This window comes from Onychomys torridus, chromosome 9, assembly GCF_903995425.1.
Source record: "Onychomys torridus chromosome 9, mOncTor1.1, whole genome shotgun sequence".
NCBI classification, from domain to species: Eukaryota; Metazoa; Chordata; class Mammalia; order Rodentia; family Cricetidae; genus Onychomys; species Onychomys torridus.
Window position 1 is genome coordinate 45,938,308 of NC_050451.1, and position 12,901 is coordinate 45,951,208.

A 12,901-nucleotide genomic window follows, 5' to 3' on the forward strand; every position below is an offset into this window, starting at 1 on the left:
TAAGGTGTGACTCTATAACAGTCTAGGAGAAAGAAGAGTGTAGATAATCATTCTGGGGAATTTGGGTGAAGTCTCTCTCTATAGCAAAAGGTGGGTGAGGTCTGCCACACCCACTTTCTTCCTCTACAGATAGCAAAGAGGTCACCAGGTCATTAGCCAGCCTTCTGGGCAGGAAAACAGGACCACTGAGAAGAGACCTCGCTGTGTCTACCATTCATAGTTTCCCTGCTGGTCTGTGGGTGCAAGGACCTTTGGGCCCCCCAGTAATTGATCCTAGAGTATGTGGGCCATCCAGCAGGTTTGTAAGCAGCGTCCTCAGCCTCCACCTATTAGATGTTAGTGGCGTCCCCTCCCACTCCCAACCCATTTGTTGAAACCTGAAGTCTCCAGGCTTGACAAAATGTCCCTTAAAGGGTAGAATTGCAGGGCTGGGGATTTAGCTCAGTGGTAGAGCGCTTGCCTAGCAAGTACAAGGCTCTGGGTTTGGTCTTCAGCTCTGGGGAAAAAAAAAAGGGTAGAATTGCTTCCTGATGAAAACCACTGAGTAGCCACAATGCCTTGGTGCAGGGCCAGCAAGGCCAAATTTTCTTCCTTTATAGAGTGTTTTAAGAGTTATCCTAAAAATTAAATGAATGATTGTGTACATTATAAGGAATATCTAAGATGACTTGGACCTATATAATTTTCAAAAGAAGTGTAGTCAATTGACTATAATAACTGGAGCTGTAGTGGGGAAATTTGTGGAATGTTATCTGAAGCAGGATTATTTTCTGGTGAACCCATCAAGATTCTGTGGGAACGGCATGCTTGTGGTGGAGAGACATCCATGCACACCAGAAAACTTTTGAAGTTTAAAAATTGGCCTATTTTACATACTTACAGATGATATCCTACATTTCAGAGAACAGCTACCAAAACGGTTTGGGGTTTGTTTATCTAAGTAGGGTCTCATGTAGCCCATGTTAGGTGAGAACTTACTATGTACCTCAGCTTGGCCTTGGAACTAGTCATGTTTATTTTCTACAAATTGCTGCTAAGCTGTTCTTCTGAGGAAAGGCAAAAGAGAGAAACAATGGTATAGTACTCCCAGAGTATAAACTACCTTTTCATTGTGGATTACTAAGATAAATGTATACACAGAAGACTTATGTAGTAATTATGACACTTCAAATTATTTTAGGACTGCTAAAATTTTCAGTGTTTTACTGATCAGAAACTGGCTATTTCTGTACACATTTTTATGAATGATGACACCATTCAACACTGAATGTAGCATAGACCCAGGTCCTTGGTATTGTGGATCTGGTTTCCTACAGGGAAGAGAAAGTTAGTAGCAAGTGCAGCGCGTATCAGTAGTAGCAAGTTTGATGTTGAGAGCGTGGAGGGGCTGGGGCCTTAGGCCACCGGTGCTGGGCCCTTGAGGTGGCATTTAAACAGCTACCTGGAAGAATGGAAGAAAACAAGCGATGAGGACATGGAGCGTTGTCATTCAGGCACAGTGACCCTGTGATGTGAGACCTGGGGGCAGGGGCCAAGAAGTCCTGCAGCACAGACTCAGGACCTTGGAGCAGGGCTTCACAGGGAGCGTCACAGAGATGAGGCTGAGCCACTGGAGGATTCTAAGCAGAAGAATAAGATTGGACACACATTTTCAGAACACTACCAGAATAAGGTATACTCACACCTCTATCACTGAAATCCACCAACGACATGGCTCTGTAGGTAAAGCACTTGCCACACAAGCCTGTCAAAATGAGTTCAATGCTGAGAATCCACATAAAGGTGGAAGGAGAGAGCCAGCATGGTGCGTAAGCACACACACAGACACACACACTCCAATAAGTTTTTTTTTTTGTTTTGTTTTTTGGTTTTGGTTTTTCGAGACAGGGTTTCTCTGTGTAGCTTTGTGCCTTTCTAGATCTCACTCTGTAGTCCAGGCTGGCCTGGAACTCACAGAGATCCGCCTGCCTCTGTTTCCCGAGCGGAACGCTGAGATTAAAGGCGTGCACCACCACCGCCCGGCCCCAGTAAGTATTTCTAAAAGCTCTCCACCGTTCTCTGGAAAATAACAGAGACCGGCCATGTCTACGCCAGTCCGAGTGCCAGCACGGGCTCGAGGGACAGGGGTAGAAATGGTGACAGTGATTCGAAACACATTTGGAGTGCGTTAGTGACAGTCTGTGTGAGTTTGAACATGACATGGATTGAAGTGGAGCCTCCAGAAGTGTTGAGATAAGGGAAACTGGGAAGTAGAGAAGAGGATCCGACTTGCTTGTATGTCTTCCTCTGGGTGGCTAAGAGGCTGTGTTCATTGTGCACAGAAAAGTTGGGGATCACTAACAGATAAATTTATCTAAGTGCATGTTTGTTTTCTTCTGTTAGAATATGTATTACAGATAATTTTTAATTGGGTGTTTGTTAGCTTAATGCTAATTGCTCATTCCCAACACATTTGCAGAACTTTTATCAGCTATTTCCTGTGTGCTGGAGGACACAGCAGTGTTTGTTTCTGAGACTCTAGTAAACAGTTCACTGATAGAGTAGAGTAGATGACACTGCTTTAAAGGTTCAGAGTGCTGTGGAAGGACAGCTCTGAATCTGCCGAGAAGGACACTGGTTGTGGCCCACGAGGGAGGCAGCACAGCTTTGCCAGGCAGGGAAGGCAAAACCAGGTATCCAGGCAGTAGAACCGCATCCAAAAGAGCAGGAATGCAGGGGCACACGCTACTTCAAATAGAACTATTCTGAAACAAATATATATAGAAGGAGGAACATACGTTTCCTTACACAGAGACAAAAAAAATTCTATCTAAAAATCATGACCCTACAAGGACAAAGATATAATTTACTTTTATCATTTTAGACAAAACTTGGGGGAGGGACCTAGGTAGCAGAGCAGCGAACAAAAGCAAAGCTGTTTATGACACTGACCCCAATAAACCCCAGGAAGAGAGGCATCGGGAGAGGGGGGGTGGCTGCTGCGAGTGTGTGAGGGAGTGACAAGGTTCCACATCCCCTGGAGTCCAGGCAGAAGGAGATGAGGCTGCTGGGGAACGTGAGAGAAACTCTTGGAAGGTACTTAACAGAGGGGCTGGGGAGAGGGATCAGCGTGAGGAGAGAGTGGCTGCTCTTCCTAACATCCACATGGTGGCTCACAGCTGCCTGTAGACAAGCATGGCAGGCAAAACACCCGTACACATAAAATAATACTTTTAAAAACATATTTAACAGAGTCAGAGTTGGGAGATGACTCAGTAGAATGCCTTCCATACAAGCAAAAGCACCTGAGTTTGGATCCCCACCACCCATGGAAAAAGCCTAATGTGTTGGCACAAGCTTGTGACCCTAGTCTGGTGCAAGAGATGTAGCAGCAAGATCTCTGGAGCTGGCTGGCCAGTCAGTCAGGCCAAATCAACAAGCTCCAGGTCCACTGAGAGACCCTGTCTCAAAAAATAAAGTAGAGAGCAATTGAGGAAGACACCTGGCACCTACATAAATACATGCACCCCCATACACACATGAACATGTACACATCTACACATCACATCTGGCTCCCACATAAATACATGCACCCCCATACACACATGAACATGTACACATCTATACATCACATCTGGTTCCCACATAAATACACACGTGAACATGTACACATGCACGTATCACATGCACGTACTCAAACAAGATATTTAGCAGTCAGAGTGAGTAACTGTGAAAGTAGGCGACAGAGAAGCATAACTTAAGTATTTATGCAGAGGAAACGTAGGAGGGAGAGTTGGGGGTGGTGATGTCAGCGTGGGACGGGTGTTCTTGGGTCTTGTGATGTGGTTGGGCTATCCGAACTCCTCTCCAAAGTCACCGTGATACGTCGACTGTGGTAAACACTGAGGAAGAGTGTGCATCTTTAATTATTAAAATATAGCCTGGCTGAGGTTGATAAAGGGGTGAGACATCCCAGGACAGATCATAAGTTAATAGGCTGGAGTGGACCTGCAGAGCAGTGACATCCAAGTGGAGTAGAGGAAACATGGATAGAGAAGGGAGGTCTGGAGAACAAGCAAGAACGGTGCCCCAAAGACAGGGAGGTGGACTTCAGGAAGACATGATGGCTGTGAAGCTCGGGGCTGGGACTGTCACTCAGTGGCAGCGCTTGCATGATATCCGGATGCCCTGGATTTCATATGCAGCACTGAGAAAAAAATCGTAGCTGTTACCAGCCAGAAGCCACTGATTTTGGAAAGCCATTGGGAAGTAGAGGCAGAAGAGCAGCGGGTGTGAAGGGAGAGGTGGGTGTGAGTAGTCTAGGGAAGCTTCTCTGTAAGGATGAAGAGGTGGCCATTTGTTGGCTGCAGGGAACAGGAGAGTAGAAAAGGAGAAACTGAGGTACCAGGCAGGGAGCATAGCAACGAGGAAGGATGTCTGTGGGATGGCGTCATCTGTGGAGAGTGGACAGGTTAATCCTGAGAAGTACTGGAACAAGGACGTCTGTGGGATGGAGTCATCCATAGAGGGTGAATGGGTGAATTCGGAGAAGCCCTGGAACACTGCATATGGAAGAGAGGACTCAGGAGTCAGCCATCTGAACCAGGAGGACATTGGGCCTGTGTGCTTGAAGAGCAGGACCAGGACCAAGGGAAGGTTGTACTCTTCTCTGTGGGCAAATAAGAGTCTGGATAAAGCTCTCCTTGTCTGAGCCTCGGAAAGGGGAGAAAGCCAGCTTGGAGTGATAGGAAGTACAATTTACTAAGGAAATATAAACAACTCTTTAGAATTTGATCACAATGTAAGTCAATAATTATATTGCTAATATAGCATATTAGCAATCATTAATAATAAACTGGTATTGTTAATAATGGATAATAATTTATTAACTTATTGTTTTTAATAATAATTTATTAAAATTATTATAGGAACAAGAAGAGAATGTAGAGAAATATTTGGCCCCTTATGTCTCAGAAACAGAAAGTTATAGACGAAAATAAAAAGACCATAGTGTGACTGACAGGTGTGCTCACAGAAAAGGCTCTTTGAGAAACTAAAAGCATGCGGTAGAATTAAAGTCAAGTGTTTGGAAAACTGGGAATTTTTTACAGAGAGAACCAAAGTAAGAGAAGGAAGAATTTGATAAAGGAGACAAGAGAGGGCTGAAGAGGTGGCTCAGAGGGTAAGGGCCTGATGGCCTGAGTTTAACGCCCCACCCCCTGCACCCTAACCCATGGTGAAAAGAGAACGCTGACTCTCAACACACACAATAATAATAATAATTTGAAAGTTAAGTACAAATGTTCAATTGAGACAAAAAGACAAGCAAAAGAGACAATCTAAGGAGTGTGTTTCCAAAGACTAAACCAGAACAATGGTAATGGAAGCAGAAATCAGAGATATAGTAGAAGAAAACATTCCAGAACAGAAAAAGAACCCATCTCCTCATCTGCAAAGAAAGCCAGACCAGGTGGTTGTCAGTAATGCCATGGACAAGGCAGAGCCTTAGTCTTAGAAACTTGGGGCCTAGCAGCTGTGCTCATCTCCCTTCCTGGAAAGGCAAAAGGCTGGCCTGAAAACTTAATTTGGAAGTTCACTAGAAAGCTGAGGCAAACTTTAGAGCCCAAACGGGATTTTTTTTTTATGTTCAATCAAGTGAGGATAGAAACTAAGCCAGGCATTTGTGGCGCATGCTTTTAACCCCAGCACTCATGAGGGAGGCAGATGGAGGTGGATCTCTGTGGGTTTGAGGCCAGCCTGGCCTACAGAGTGAGTTCTAGAACAGCCAGAGCTGTTACACAGAGAAACCCTGTCTCAGAAAAACAAAAAGCAAAAAACAAAAAAATAAAAGAAACTAGATTTGAACATCTATCATTTTGATGATAGTTGTGGATTATGCTGTATGCCTCCTTACTCTAAGGCCGTCAAGAAGTGTTGTTTAGGCCTGGCTGGATGGTGGGTGCCTGCTGCCCAGCAGTACTGCAGGAAGGAAGCTAGACAAACAGCCTGGGCAGCAGTGAGAGCGGGAGAGAGCAGAGCTGGATTCTGGTAGACAAAACCATTGCAGTGCCAGCAACCTACTGTGTGAGCAGTGTTCCACAGAAATGACTCAGAAACCCAGGTGCCCTGCCATTGGAAGCCAGTACAGGCTCCCTGGAAACTGGAGGAGTTAGCTCTCATGAGCCTTGGAGTGTTTGGAAGTTTGGATTTGTGAGGGTCTTCTGTTTGTAATTTATCCCAAGGAAATAGACACATTTTGGAACCACTTTTTCAATTAAATCAATACAATTTCAGCACATCATGAATATTTTTCAGGTATTAGAAACTTATTTGGGGGGGTTAAAATATAACATAGTTGGTAGAGCGCTTACCCAGTAACCCAGGAGCCCTAAGTTTGATCCCCAGTGTTGCTGAAGCTTGGTATTGTGTTGCTTGTCTGGGAGGTAAGAGACAGAAGGGTTAGAAGTCATAGGCTAGCCCCAGCTACATAATTAGTTGTAGGCCACACTGGACCACATGCATGATACCCTGTCTCAAAAAACAATAGCTGGTTATTTTTTTCATTTTTCTTTTTATTTATTCTTCTCTTGTACAATACATCCCAACTGCAGCCTCCCCTCCCTCGATCCCTCCCAGTCTCATACACCATAACCTCTACCTCAGATCCCCTGCTTTTCTGTTTCCGTTCAGAAAAGAGCAGGCCTCCCAGGGACATCAGTTGAACACATTATAACAAGACACAATAAGAGTAGGCACAAACTGTCATATCAAGGCTGGACAAGGCCACCCAGGAGTAGGGAAATGGTCCCGAGAGCAGGCAAAAAGAGCCAGACACACACACACACACACACACACACACACACACACACACACACACACACACACACACCCCACTGTTAGGAGTCCCACAGGAGCCCCAAGCTAAACAGCCTCAGCATGTTTACAGAGGACCTGGTGCAGACCCATGCTGGCTCCTCCGTGGTGGTCGCTTCAGTCCCTGAGTCCCTGTGGGCCCTGCTTAGGTGATTCTACCAGTGTGTTCTCCTGGTGTCTTCCACTCCTCTGGCTCCTATAATCCGCCCCCCCCCTTCCTTGAGGTTCCCTGAGCTCCGCCTAACATTTGGCTGTGCATGTCTGCATCTGCTCTCGTCAGAAGTCTCTCTGATGGCTGTTGTTCTAGGCACCGATCTGTGAGTATAGCAGAATATCATTAGGAATCCTTTCATTGACTTTTTTTTTTTTTTTGGTCAATCATATTTGGTTCTACCCTAGGTCTCCGGGCTGTCCAGCTTCTTGGTTCCTGGCCAAGTGTAGACCTGTCATTGGTTGGCCTCTCCCACAAGCTCTGAGCCACCATTACCCTAGCACATCTTGCTGGCAGGACAGATGTGGGTCAAAGGTCATTCTCAGCTACCTAGCAAGTTTGAGGCCAGCCTAGGGTACATGGACCTTGTCTCAAAATAAACAAATCATTTGTGTAAGCCCAACTAAATATGTTGAGTGAAATGCATTTAAGTGACGAAAGGATTTTATTACTGTTTTATGCAATGGCATGATGACCATACACACAGAAATTCCAGGAGTGGAAGTGTGGGATGGATAGGGATAGGCAGAGGCAGAGTGTAGAACTATTCTAGTTCCTCACCTGGGTACAACTCAAGTGGACACATCCACCCTCTTTTGTAATTATCTTATACACATTAGATGTTGGCTTCAAACCCAACTATAAAGTGTATGTTTAATGTGAATAATATTGATTAAAAGAATGAATTTACCAACAGTCAAAAGAACATTTACTGGTAATATCCTCCTCCTCCTCCTCCTCCTCTTCCTCATCCTTCTCTGTACACTCTCCATTCTGTAGCCCAGTCTCCCTTACGAATCTTTATGTGTATGTATCTGTCATTAGCACATTAACAGATATTGCAGCTCTGAGTTCTCATCCATTGACTCCTTTGTGCAGTGCTCTTTCTGTGATCTGGTGGCATGAGGACAAGGCAGGTCACCAACAAGGAAGCCAGTTCTCCCAGTTCTAGAGATTGCGAAGTGTAATGGGTTTGGGGTGGGGAGGTGAGACAGGCTCTCACTATGAGCCCTGGCTGTCCTGGAACTCACTCTGTAGACCAGGCTGGCCTTGAACTCACAGAGATCCACCTGCCTCTGCCTCCTTTGTGCTGGGGTTAAAGGTGTGTGCCACCACTGCCAGGCTATAATTATATTTTAAAAGAAAACAGAATGCTGTTGGCATCGAGCCTCTGCCAAAAGGTCAGGCTTGGCGTTGTTGGGTTGAAACTGCTCTATACATCTTTTCTTCCCTAACTATTCCTTGTTTTGTTTTGTTTAATTTTGTTTGTTAAAAATTGTTTGTTGTTTTAATATAGGTTTGCGTTTCTTGGTTCGTCTCTGCACAGATATTGGATTAAAAGAAGTTCAAGAATATGCCACAAAACTCAAGAGGTTGGAAAAAATGAAAGAAATGAGGGAACAGGTATCTCATATGGGCCGAAAGCTACTGTCTGTTAATTTTCAAAATGTCAGCCTGCTGTAGCTGAAATGCACGGGACTAGGAGTTTGCATCAGAGGAGAGCTGGAATTTTACTCAATGGAAACAAAAACTGAAATTTTCTGGAAATGAATGGATCTGGAAAGTGCAATATTAAGTGAGGAAACTCAAACTCAGTAAGACAGAAACCACATGTTCTCTTTCATATATGCATCCCAACGTGTGTGTGTGTGTGTGTGTGTGTGTGTGTGTGTGTGTGTGTGTGTAAAGATGAGTGAGCATAAGGGCACGTGAAACTTGAAAGAGGAAGGGGGGGCATGAGAGGAGGTCCAAGGGTGGCAGGGGGTGGGAGAGTTGATGGGAAGGAGAATCTACTAAAACCCATCCTGTTCAAAATGCTGTGATGATTCTCTACTGTGTATGCCAGTTTTCAAAATGAGAAAAGGAGAAAGATCTTAGAGGTCAATACAGAGCTAACTTTACTTGGCCTACTAAAATCTGAGAATGGCGTGTACATTTGCAGTCACTTGAGCAGACATTCCCATTGAAACCATTGTATGTTTACTGTTTAAATGATAGCTGTTCCCCCTAGAAAATAATGCAAAATTGAAAAACAGTATTTGGAGCAGAGTTGAGCAGGGAACGAAGAGGCAGAGTTGAACTGCTTTTTCTGCTCTACTGTACTGGGAACTGTCACTGCACTCCCAGGCCGGGACTGAATCCATCTGAGTAGAGCAGCTCCTCATGGACTGGGAACTGTCACTGCACTCCCAGGCTGGGACTGAGTCCATCTGAGTAGAGCAGCTTCTACTGGAGGGATCCCGGTGGCTTCTATGGAGTCCTTAGTGAGAGCTCCTAATAGATATTTTTGGTTGTGAGCCTAGCCTTTAACGGCCGAGCCATCTCTCCAGCCCAAGCTCCTAATAGATAAATAATTTCGGTGTTCCAGAAGATGAAGTAACAGAGATGAATTTGGAACTTGGTTTGTATTGGTGAGACCTATGTCCCATGAAAGCCTGTCACTTGCTGTGGCATCAGTACTTGGTTCCAAGGTGTACCTGTGTGGCAGAATGTAGTGCCCAGAATACCATTGTTAACACATTTCTGTAGCAGATGGAATGGCCAGGTTCCCACTTCCACTTCCTCTCCTACATTTGAGCCTAGAACACTTAGGTTGTGTGTGGGTTTTGAATAGTTGCCTTTGACCAAGAACAAATATGGTCTTCGAGCTAATATCGATATATTAAAATTAAAGCTCTCTTTTTGTTGTTTGTTTGTTTGTTTGTTTGATCTCACTAGGTAGCCCTGACTGCCCTGGAACTCACTATGTGGACCAGGCTGAGCTTGAACTCACAGAGATCCTCCTGCCTCTGCCTTCCTAGTGCTGGGATTAAAGGTATGCACCAGTACATCCAGCTAGAAATAAAATTCTTTTTTTAAGATTTATTTATTTATTGTGTATGGTGATTTGCCTGCTTCTATGTCTGTACACCAGAAGAGTTCATTGGATCCCATGGTACTGTAGTTAAAGACAGTTTTGAGCTGCCATATGGGTGCTGGGAATTGAACCTGGGTCTTCTGGAAGAGCATCCAGTGCTCTTAACCATCGAGCCATCTCTCCAGCCCTAGAAATAAAATTCTAAGTGAGGAATAATGTAGGGGCAAATGATGTTTATGCAATTATCCTGCCTGCAGAGAGGATCTAATTCTCACGTGCTTGCAGAATGTGGCTGGCTGTCTTCACTTCTTAGATGTGATCTAATCTCTTGTAAAAATATTATGAGTGAACTAGTTTTGCTTTAAAAGTCCTATAAAACATCAAGTTGGTATTTATTTGCCATAAAATGTGCTGTAATGGTCAATCTATGCACTGTACCAAATACTAATAAAACTAGATACGTGCATGATAGCTTGTGACACATCCAAGTATGCGTTTAAATGAAGCACAGTTTGGAATTGAATTCATCTCTGGGGCCCCTCGTGCAGAACCACGGGTACATATCCTAAACAAGCGTGTGCCTCACTTCCGAGTTTACAGTTTGCAGTGAGCCCAGCTTCTACAGTCGATTCTGAAGCTGCTGGCTCTGATGCCTGGCTTCCTAGACTTCTGAGAAGAGGAGCCTCTTGACTCCTTAGAACTTGAGGGTAATTCATAAGCAGCTTCTGTTTTGTTTTGGAGACAGGGTCCCACTATGTAACCCATCCTTATAGGTTACATACAACTGTGCAGCTCAAGTTAGCCTCAAACTGATGGCAATCCTTTTTTCCTCGGCCTGCTGGAGTTACAGTATAATTCCAAGCATAAGCTTTAGGAAACATTGATTACAAAGAACTTCTGGACAATGTAATTTAGGGATTAAGTATGCTTAGAATTACTTTTCTCACAATATTTTCAGTTTGCCACTGATTTACTCCTTTACATCTTAACTCCAAACTGGGTTAAATCAGTGTAGTTGCCGTTCACTCTTCATTTCTCCAAGAGTCACATTGCCTCTGCTCTCCGCCACCCTTGGCCCTTGTACCTTCTCTTGCCCTCTCTGCCTTCTTACAGTCGTCTTGACAGTAGTGGGACCCTTCTTAAAAACTGGCTGACATCTTTGGACTAACAGTCACAAGGACTGAAGAACTTTACTAAATTAAGTGAGTAGAGTAACATCACTGAAACTGCTCTGCCTTCCAGTTACCGCTCAGCCTTTTCATTCCTCTGCGTCAAAACATTTATATGTTTATTAAGTGGCGTTGACTTGTTTTTTGCACAGGCTTCATGCTATACTCATTGTACTTTGACAAAATAAAGCTACTTTTTGTGGTGAAAATGAATGGTTTCTTCTGAGGATGTATCTTGAAGGGGATTAGACCAGAATTTGACAAGCCTTGCTGTCATTGAAGGATGCACCTGATCATGTAAACTGTACATCAGGAAGAATACTTAGACAGCAGAGGAATGAACCATTTGTCAGGAACCCTAAGGGATTAGAGAAATCTTCTTAACAAATAGTAGATTTTTTATCTGCAGTTAATTCTTATTCCTGGGTGGCTCACTCAGATCTCACATGCTTGTCTCACTCATCACCCACATCAACAGCTCTGTGCCCATTCAGGGCCTCTTCAGATACTTCATCACTGGCCTCAGTGTCTTGAAGCCCACTGTCACTTAGACATCTTCTGTCAGGACAGCTTTGCCTTTAGTTCCTACTCTGCCATTGACGCACCTCAGTCTCTTTATATCTCAAGTCTAAGTCAACATCCATGAAGTGTCAAAAGAACTCTTCACACCTTCAGGTTCTTCAGAACCTTCGGCTTCCACACACTCTGTGCTCCCTGGCTGGTTTTCTTTCCTTCCCTCCATCCATGATGCTATTTGCATAAGAGCATCATTTTTTGGCCCCTGCCTTTAATCCCAGGAGGCAGGTGGAACTCTGTGAGTTCCAGGCCAGCCTGGTCTACAGAGTGAGTTCCAGGACATCCAGGGCTACACAGAGAAACACCGAAAACAAACAAACAAACATTGTTTTCTTTATTCTTCGGTATTTCTCTTTGCATCATACATCAAAGAACCATTTTCCGGGTGTCCTCACCTCAGTTTGGCTTATCAACATGGAGTGGAGAGGATCAATGTCAGAAAGGTTGGAGAAGTAAAGGCCAAAAGTGTCTCCTAATTGTTGGGGTCCCTTCCAATTGGTTGTTCTCAGATTGTAAGCCTGTGCGGCAGGCCTCTGTTTCCTGGCTTCTGTAAGGAAAAAGGCATTTCTAGTTATGGAAGAAAATATAATAAACTTCTGAATTAAGGGTGTTCTCTTCTAACGTTGAATTTGAAGCTTGTTATCTGTGCATTTCTTGTTTAGAATCACTCCTTAGGGTTTTTTCTATGTAATTTAAATTTCTTCAGAGACATCATTGTTAACACCTATATAGATATATTTTGATTTGATGAAACATTTCCACATTGCTCCATACGCAAATGTCTTTTTTTTTTTTTTTTTTAATGTTCATTGGTGTTTTACTGCATATATGTCTGTGTGAGGGTGTCAGAAACCCTGGAACTAGAGTTACAGACAGTTGTGAGCTGCAATGTGGATGCTGGGAATTGAACCTGGGACCTCTGGAAGAGGGTTTTGTTTGCTTGTTTGTTTTGTTTTTTGCTATGGTTCTTGGCCCCTATAATTTTATTTGTGAGCTCTTCCTGCAAGGGAAGTTGACCAGAGACATTCTGTGCAGTGGCCATGTGATTGAAATCCAGACTGCTTTTATCACACATAGCTTTTACCTGGAACTGCTGGAGAATCCAGAACTAACTAACCCTGTGCTCAGAAAGGGAAGGAAGAAGGAGGGACCATTCACCTTCCTTCTGTAACGCAGGGGTTGGCAACAGGAAGAGCGCCAAAGCAAAGAGCTTGGATGACCTGCTCTTGAGTGACC

At 44.1% G+C, this 12,901-nt stretch overlaps 1 protein-coding gene across 1 annotated transcript in view; it reads left to right on the forward strand.

The window, feature by feature from the left end:
- Positions 1-12,901, forward strand: part of Ift88 (intraflagellar transport 88) — a 109,082-nt gene that overhangs the window by 72,892 nt on the left and 23,289 nt on the right. Inside the window, exon 22 of the mRNA XM_036198509.1 lies at positions 8,361-8,467. Coding sequence (XP_036054402.1) covers positions 8,361-8,467 — 107 coding nt within the window. The remainder of the gene's footprint in view (positions 1-8,360; positions 8,468-12,901) is intronic.